General features: G+C 39.9%; 1 protein-coding gene across 2 annotated transcripts; it reads right to left on the reverse strand.

Annotated features, from left to right (window-relative positions):
- Positions 1-3,729: 3,729 nt before the first annotated feature.
- Positions 3,730-7,626, reverse strand: LOC135475064 (D(3) dopamine receptor-like). 2 transcript variants are annotated; one of them, XM_064754806.1, is made up of 2 exons: positions 7,578-7,626; positions 3,730-6,034 (listed from the first exon to the last, which is right to left on the reverse strand). In XM_064754806.1, exon 2 carries the CDS (start codon positions 5,964-5,966, stop codon positions 4,668-4,670), a length of 1,299 nt encoding a protein of 432 aa, XP_064610876.1. In that variant the 5' UTR covers positions 5,967-6,034; positions 7,578-7,626; the 3' UTR covers positions 3,730-4,667. The 2 variants fall into 2 exon arrangements, with proteins under 2 accessions (XP_064610876.1, XP_064610877.1); XM_064754807.1 differs by having other exon boundaries at positions 3,730-6,029; positions 7,578-7,623.
- Positions 7,627-9,667: the final 2,041 nt, after the last annotated feature.

The following is a 9,667-nucleotide window of genomic DNA, read 5'->3' on the forward strand; positions in this document are numbered from 1 at the left end:
CAATGAAAAGTAAGAGAGCGAGGGAATCTAGAAATTGCCTGTACATAGCCAAGTTTGAACCCGCACGTTGTGTGTCCGAACAACTGAAAAGCAAGAACCTTAACAGCTCGGCTACTGCACGCTCACTTCAACACATTAGACATTACATTGAACGTATTACGTGTTGAACACTACATGAAGTATCGAGGACATAGCGATGAGCGCAGTTGTACGCACGGGCTCCACATCCAAATTTTGATAATTTTGTATAACAGACTGCAACATAGAGATGTGATAGTTGGCAGTTCATCACATATAACTTGCAAAATGCGCCCTGTTTGATTTACCTTACGTAAGGCATGGGACACGCTTAAGCAAAAATTGGTCACATTTCCACACCGCTACATTATGTTTTAAACAGGGCCTGTATCATTCCACGGAATACCGTTTAATACCAGTAACTTAGGACACTTCTAGAGATCACTAGAATGTGCGTGTCATCAAAGGGACACATTTTTCCACCATGTGTGTTTCCGTCCTATTTTCGTACTTCATATGGTTTCTTAGCTCTTCCGTGGTTTGTGTTATGCGATTATTGCGATTATTGACCTGGAACATCCTTATTGGTGGACAGCTGGTATAGGAATGTTTCGACGCATAACCTGTGCACGCCTGGATACTGCTGGTAATTTTTTTACCCCGAGGCTAGGCCTCTACACATGTATACTTTATGCTTTAATGGCAAAACGTAGCTATAAGACTAACGCTGTGAATTGTGGTGCTAATTCCCAATTTATTATTTCTAAGTGCGGACATAGGAACTGTCTAACATGTCCACCTAAACACCTCAAATAACCTTAGTTCATCTCTGACCGGTAAATCATATTGCATTTATTTGGTTTCATGCTAAAAGTGTGGTCAACGCTATGTTGGAATGGCCACCCAAAAATTACATCTAAGTATAATGGCTACTGCAAGTCAGTCCGGATAATACAGCTGCTATGAGGCAAAGGCTTTTCTGCCTCCAATCAGGACTTGGACCAATTAAGCATTCAGCCAATAGACATGATTTAAACACGGATACCGTTTCCGATGTCCATCGTAAACTCCCGGATCGGGAGCAATTTTGGATGTTGGAGCTTGTTTTTTTTTTTTTCTTATGGCTTAAATGACAATGTTATGGGGATGGAAAAGTAACATCCACATTGTAAATTCTCCTTACTTGGATAGCAATATACCGGATGGCCCTGTATATGGCGTGTACATATCTCACCTTTTAGCATTTGTTAGATTCTGTGTATTGTCTCCGGATTTCAATCAACGGTAAAAATTATTACTGCAAAAACTGGTGTGGTTAGGTCATTCCATTAAACGCCTTCACCCCAAATTTCTTAAGTTTGCAATGAGTATAACTCTCTTGTAAGTGTATCTGTGGGGCTCTGCTTTGCGATTGTGTCTAATTCCGCTTAACCCGGAGCTAAGGGTAGTCTATTCATCCTGTTGAATTATATCGCCCGTTGGATATATGAAAAGTTGCAATCAAAGCGCTACTGAGATAAATATTTGCTATCGACACCTGATATTCTAGCATTATACATGACTCGTATACTGATTTCACTCGGTTGCCTAGAACATAGTTTGCGTCTTTCTAACAGCACTGAAAACTGTTGACTACTTTTCTTTGCATGATTCCGTCCTATTTCCGTAATTTATATAATTTTTTAGTTCTTTGGTGCTTTGTGTTATACGTCGTTTTTGGAATAGGCCTTGCGATGATTGACCTTGAACATCCTTATAGGTTTACGACTGGTATACGAATGTCTGTTTAGACGCATAAATACATGATATGGATAAAACTGAACCCGCATTTTCAGGTATTCAAAACAGTGTGCCACAAAAAATACCTGTTCATAGTAAGTTACTTAGGGTTACCGTTAATACATGACGTGTTACTATTCCATAACACTATATAGTTTAAAACAAATCTCAAATGTAAGCTTAGTCCTGGAGAAATTAGATTTCGTTGATTTCAAACACATGTAATGTTCATATAAAATTGAATACAGTTTTGAGCAGTGATATACAAGTTGGAAATTCCATGCGACACAGAGCGGTTACATTACTCATGTAGTCATCAATTATTTATTTACGAAATGCTTCAGTTGTACATGCATTAAAATAGCTCAATTGCAATAACAATAATTTTGCAAAAACAAAACTGTTTGAATGTGGAAAGGAAAAATGACACACCGTCGTGATTCGGTTTTGCTAACTGCTGTTGTGGTTTTTCAAAACCTTTTAGACATGGTGAAACAAATAAATACGCGTATGTTGAAACGTTGTGTGCTCTCCAGTTGAATTTAGTCTTCCTGTATTGTCTGTCTCTAGGTAAAGTTTACTTCCAGTCATCCTGAATATTCTTCCCCCAGGTAAAGTTTAGTCTTTATTAATATTCTTTTTCCAAACAAAGTTATCTAGAGTCTTCATTAATGGGCTGTCTTAATATAAAGTTACTTCCAGTATCCCTGAATGTTGTCTTCAAATACAGCCTTACATTTAGGCTTCATGAATGTTCTGTCTCCAAGTAAAGTGACTTTTAGTCCTCATGAATGTTCGATCTCTAGGTAAAGTTGTTTTAGCCATCATGAATTGTCTGTCTGGCATTTCCTTCAATGCTTTATCATCGTTTTCAGTAAATCTAAAAGTGTATTAAACTATAGACAATAGATAAAAGCGCTTACAAGTCATATTTTCCCTTTCCCTTTTGCTTTGCAGTCCGTATTAGTTTAGCCATAACTGCATATGAATTCAAGCTTTGGACAAAGGCGCATGTATATCACATTTTCTCATTTGCCTTGCTGCCCGTTTGGTAAAGCTACATTTATAACTTCATTTATCTTGCAAAAAGGAAAATATCGTCAATCTCATTTTCTTTCTTGTTTCGTTCGCCCATTATATATAATAGGCTACAATTAAGAACACTAGCAACAATTACACTTTAGACTCGTCGAGAATAAGTAAAGCCGACAAATACATCGAATGGAAGACAATAACTATTTTTTTCTAGGTAAATTAGCCTCTTTCTGCAAATGAAATACACATAAAACTTAACCGCGACGTCGCGACGAGGTCCAGTGATGTAGAATTCTGCAACTACTTGGTTTAAAGTCCTGCATGCCTGATGGAGATTGGTTGGTTATTGCTTGTCTGAGAAAAATTCGTCAAGCATAATAACATTAAAACAATGCAAAGGGACCAAGTCTCGGGGATGCTTAAAACACCAATCAAATAAAAAATAAATCTTTATAGAGTAACATAACATTTAATCTAAGGGGTGCATTTAACGAAGCAGTGGCTAGATGTACCAAGCGTAACTTCCAAGACAACTTACAGTGAAGAGAATACATCACCAAGGTAAACGCGCTTGACGTAGTGTTGCGACAGCTTTATAAAAATAGTATGGCGTTGTGCTGAAGACAGTTATACAGAAGTCAGTCTCAAAATGTAATATCTAGCCCTGCTTCCAACATTAACTTGTCTGTCACTCCATGTATATATGAAGAAACAGCTACACTTAGTCCGTCCACTGCTGGTCCAATCTTATTCAAATAAAAATAAGGCGAGATTTTTAGAAAACAATCATATCAGGAAAAAAAGCAGTATAGGGCGAATAAACAGAAGCAGTACACAGTTTGGTCAGGATGTCTTTGGTTAAACAAAAACAAGGAAATATATCACACGCGTCAGTAATTTTGCGCTTAAAATTCATTTCTGTTTTTATTATCAATTATCATATAAATATACTCCATAGTATATAAAACAAAGATTATGAGATTTCCGGGCTGGCATTTATACCTAGATGACAACGGTAAAAGTCGTCAGAAAACTGCAGCAGAAAACGTTATGACCCTTCGACATCTGTTCAAAACCAATCGATGCACTGCAACTCAAAATAGTGCATACGCAAATCTCGAGATAGTCATTATGTTAACTCTAAATTTCATCTTCAAATGGCGAGAACTTAGAACATTATCGAAAGAACATTATCCAAAGAATGCCTCCAAAAAGGCATACGCGCATGTGCATACGCCACACATCAGCAAAATTTCAGGAAAATTCAGAGACCATCTTCAAACGGTGATGGCGTCAAAAAAAACGCGGAAGGGGTCTGACTGGCCAGTTTACAGGCTGATGAGCAAACAAAATGTAACCGAGCCCTCAAGCTATTCTTGTGACCTTGAATACAACAGATTACACGTACTATGTAGTGGTGGCGTGAAAATCAACATCAATGTACTGAGTATACAAGTATATACTTGATAACACGTCAGCATAATGCCTCGCTTTACTTTATAATGGTAAGCTGTACAACGGTTCCAGTTAGTCTTTTGTCGAATAAAGATGTATCCGGGTGTACACTAGTATGTGTTTGAGGTAGCAAATATTTTGGGGGAACGATTTAGAGAAAGGAACACATGAACTGAGGATTTATGATACTGCCACACTGTCTGCAGAGAGTGCTTTCTGAACCATACATGTAGAGCCTTCTTACAGCTCAATTGGAAACAAACAATATTCCCATGTGCAGCTGTACTTTATTAACTGGTAATCGTTTGTGATCCGTTTGTTTGCACGATTGTCACAGAACACGTCACTCAATAAGACATCAGATGTCATTCATAGAAAGGTCAGCCCTTTGTAGCGAACTTGACATTTCTGGAATCAGAACGACAACAACAGAAGCAGCAGGAAGAAAGTCTCGCCAAAGCCTTAGCACATTCCATCCGGAAGTTGATGTTTAAGAAGCTGTAGATGATCGGGTTAATGGAATTGTTAATGAAGTAAGACTTCGAAAACAGTTTCATCAAGAAATCGACAGTGTCCGAGCGTTGTTTGGTGTCCTTACTACGGATGACCGTCACGATCAATGTAGGCAGGTACGACAAAACGAAAGCCAAAGTAACGACGAAGAGGATCACCGTCGTTTTACTGGCACGGATTTTAGTCATCACGTTTTCTCCTATCTGCCGTAGAGATTTCTTTTCGGGGTCCATGCCGTCACTTGTGTTGCTTCCCAGCCTTCCCAGTGTGTTGGCTCTTGTCTCCTCCATGCGCACTCCGCCAGAGTCCGGATCACTGCTAACGCTTACGCTCGGCAAATATTTAACGCGAGAAATTTGTTCCCGCTCGATCTTGGCATCAGACGCAGGCTTTTGCGTGGGAGACAGGTTCGTCGGTGACTTGGGTAAACCACTGTCTTCCGTGGAAATTTTACTGACTTGTTTTCCTAAGACCTGCCTCTGACGACGTTTAATTTCGAGCCAGATTCTTACGTAAAGTCCGATCATGGTAGATGTACAAAGAGCAAAGACCACTGACAGATAACCATACCACACAAAAGACAGCACAGTGCTCTTCCCATTCTTTTGCTCGGTGCTACAGTCTTTGCCTATGACGTCTGTATAGTTGGTTTTGACGTCTTTCAATCCAAAAACGAATATGGTAGGAATCGTTGTTAGAAAGGCGAAGATTCCTATTGCAATGCAGATTTTCTTGATGTAACGCAATGGTGTGTTACGCAATGGTCTGCAAATCTTGAAGTATCGATCAAAAGCAACCGCAACTAAAATTAGGGCTGATCCTATGATTGGCACAGACTCGGAGAATCGGAAAAGTTTGCAGGCAGCGTTGCTGTAAAACATGTAGGGATAGCGGAGGTCGTAGATTTCAGTGGGCATACCGATACAACATGCCACCATATCGAACATGGCCATGGATAAGATGAAATAGTTCGAAGAAGTTCTTTTGAAGCGTTTTAGATAGACGTAGAGCACGAGACTGTTGCCGATGACGCCGGTTACAAGAAGGATGAGGATGTAGAGAACGACAGGGATGTAGAGACGAGCTTTGTCATCATTCAGCTGTCGTAGTAAGTGGTCTGAGTCGTTCCAAGCCACATCATCTGTCGTGCTACCCCTTGCCGACATTTTCCGTCAATTACCCGTCTGGGTACCACAGGTTGGCTTTATACTCAGATCACGCTACACCTCCTAATCTTAAAAAGAAAATAAACAATGCCAAAATAAATAATGATTTATTTATTTATTTGATTTTTGTTTTACGCCGTACTCAAGAATATTTCACTTATACGACGGCGGCCAGCATTATGGTGGGTGGAAACCGGGCACAGCCCGGGGGAAACCCACGACCATCCGCAGGTTGCTGGCAGACCTTCCCACGTATGGCCGGAGAGGAAGCCAGCATGAGCTGCACTTGAACTCACAGCGACCGCATTGGTGAGAGGCTCCTGGGTCATTACGCTGCGCTAGCGCGCTAACCGACTGAGCCACGGAGGCCCCAATAAATAATGAAGTTCTGGGTCTAATCATTGTAGGAATGACTGTAGATTGAAATACAGAAAGACTGAGACTTTCTCTGCATGATATTGTATAGTTTGATGTTCTCAGGTTAGGATTATCAGATATTCATCACTGGACAACAGAAAAACAGAAAACAGATACACACACACACACACACACACACACACACACACACACACACACACACACGCACACACAGTGTTCTGAAAATCATTTAGGGGGACAAACAAGGTGTTGAATATTTATTTATTTATTTTGTTGGTGTTTTATGCTGTACTCAACAACTTTTCACCTATATGAAGGCGACCAGAATTATAGTGGGAGGAAACCGGGCAGAGCTGGCAGACCTTCGCCTGTACGACTGGAGAAGCAGCCAGCATGAGCTGGACATAAACTCACAGCGACCGCATTGTAAAGAGACTCCAGGGTCGTTGTGCCGCCCTGGCAGGCTAACCACTCGGCCACGGAGGTCTTCAAGTGTTTAATAAGAAGGCTATGTAATATTACAAACTTAACGACAGTAATAAAATTCAAGGTAAAACCCACTTAATTCGCTTGGAATTATCAGTGTGGGAACAGTTTATATAAATAGCGACCTCTTATGGCTTGCTCAGTTCGTAAATACAAAGTATAAAGTAGTCATATGCAATCAGAACGTAGCTTAAGTGAGATTTTCAAAAATTTTAATAAACCTATATGAAATATTCATTTAGATATACTTGAGGAAAATGTTTTCCTTTTTTGGAAATATGTTTGTCTTTTTCCGGAACATTGTTCTTCATGCCAAAAGGATTTTATCATGAATTGTGGAAAGAAAAAGAAAAAGTTTCATACGACAAACAGAACTTTGTGGAACCACGAAGACCTTAGGCAATATGCTTGAAATATACATGGGTGTTATGGTTTAATGCATTTCCATAAATATTAATGATAGCATGTGCCATGCTGGTAACCCTCATAGAAATTAAGCGTTTGGAGTTTAGAAACAATAAAGAGAAAACATCAATGTTAAACGATGTATTAAGAAATTGAGAGTGTGCCGATTATTAGAGGGTTTCATGCGCAGTAACTCTTTTCTTATTTATATTTTTACCGTGTAACAGAATCTTTTTAAGTGTAACAAGTGCGGTCGCAAATCCTTTATTTACTATATGCTCAAATTAACAGATCAAATACTTATGACACATAGAGTGATAAAAAAGCATAATAGACACTCACCCTATGACAACCATAAACCCAGTAGAAATCCCCAGATGAACACTTTCACAACACAACCACCTGAGCAGGACAATGGATCCGGGTATAGTTGTTATGATGGCTGAGTTTCAGGATACAATATGTCGTACTCCATACAGCGAACAGTCACGCTGTAGTGAATGCGATTGGTCAATACTAACCCGTTAGATCGTTTATTCCGTTTAAAGTTTACAAGGTGCAGTGAAGTGGTCACCTAACACTTACAGGCGGGACCCGTTCGACTGAAAACTTCCTGTGCAAACATACGGCACGTCGTATCTACAGGAAACTGCACAGTATAAAGCACTGAACACTTGAGTTTTAGTCGCCGGCTTTCCGTTCAAAACCTTTAGAAAACAAACGCAACTACGTATGTGAGTATGCCTTGTAGTATAAGACGAGGTTAAGATCCACGAGAGACGTGACAGAGCCCTATTCAAACTGCATGCCACACACCACTTAGACAGAGACACTTCATCATGCGCATTACAGTCTCATCAGAGACAAGGAGAGATTTATTTATTTATTTATTTATTTATTTATTTATTTATTTATTTATTATTTATTTATTTCATTGGTGTTTTACCCCATGGGGAGGGAGGGATGTTAATTTGTAATGGCGTTTCTGCCCTAATGGGGCGATGCACGCCAGCCAGAGCTTCGAGTTCATTACCTTCGATTCAAACAAAAACACAATAAAAAAGTAGTTCCATACGTTAAGTGGCCATAATCATTTATGTCATTTCCTTAGAGCAGCTAGAATCTATGGCATCGAGTGAGGAATTTGGCAACAGCCTGAAATATCTTACTATGATCTTTCATAGGGCTCAACACAGTTACTTCACTAAAACGACGGATGCCGAGGGGCCGTAATTCCGCGCATAACATAAGGTGTCCGGGGTACGTGTGACGTTGGCAACGAAATATGAGATGACAGATCGAGTACTCGACAAAACACCCCTCGCAAAGACCTGTATAGCGGAGACCAAATCTGAATAAGTATAAGGTTGGTCAGTAGATGACCAGATAGAAGTCGAATAAAATGTATTTCATCCTGACGACGATTAAGCGACAGATCATAGCATAGACTAACAGGTGCGTTACGTTCATGGAAAACCTTCCTTTCTTAGAATTATCGCATTTGTTCTACCAAATACCTGTGAACATTTGCTTTATTGAACTAATTGCCTCTTCCAACGATAAAGGGACAGTGAGGGTTATATCAGGTAAAAGAAGAGCCCGCTTAGCCGACTGGTCAGCCAGCTCGTTGCCAGGTATACCGATATGAGCCGTCACCCAGTCAAACGACATTTTACCCCATACTCAAGAATACTGTTATTTATACGCTCAAGAGAAATGTGGTAAGCCAGTGTATGGTCAAACGCTTTCGTTTATCTAGAGCTAATGTCTAACTGGCTGTTCATCTTCAAAGGAGAAGAAAATTTAAATATCAATCAAATACCAATTCAAAAGATTATGCATTTCCTTGTAGGTGCATGCCGTAAAAAAATTCTAACATGTACCTTAAGTTGATAAATTATATAAAAAATCAGAGCCAAAATCCGCCGTGTGCGACTCCATTTTGCCTAAGAACTAGTCCTGAAGTCTTCTGTGTTAGGATGAGAATTGCCGTCAGAAACCGCCGAAGTGCAGTTCGTACATTTCCGGTAGAGCTCTTCTTCCCAGAAGGTAGCGAACAGTACAGTTCGTTTTCCCGCTTGACTATCGCGAAACCGGCATGTTGGACGTAGGTTCCGAGTTTACAGGAACAAGTCGGCAGTTTTAACGACTCTCAATGGCTGCGAGGCAACACACCCCCACATAAATTACAGGGTGTTGAGGACGCGATGGACTCAGCGATTTCTGCCAGCTTTGCCGTTTTCAGGCTTTACGTGTATGGCAAGGAAAATGGCAAAATTATGCAGCAGTCACCACCAAATAGAAAAAAATGTGGTCTTTTCAGCCTATAGTGTCATTTTTTTTATTTTTCTTCCTCTTTAAATAGTATATATAACGGTTTTACGGTCTTATAGATTGTCATCATATTTATAGAGGCGCCTCGATTTAGACTG

The sequence above is a fragment of the Liolophura sinensis genome, chromosome 9 (genome assembly GCF_032854445.1).
Source record: "Liolophura sinensis isolate JHLJ2023 chromosome 9, CUHK_Ljap_v2, whole genome shotgun sequence".
Taxonomy (NCBI): domain Eukaryota; kingdom Metazoa; phylum Mollusca; class Polyplacophora; order Chitonida; family Chitonidae; genus Liolophura; species Liolophura sinensis.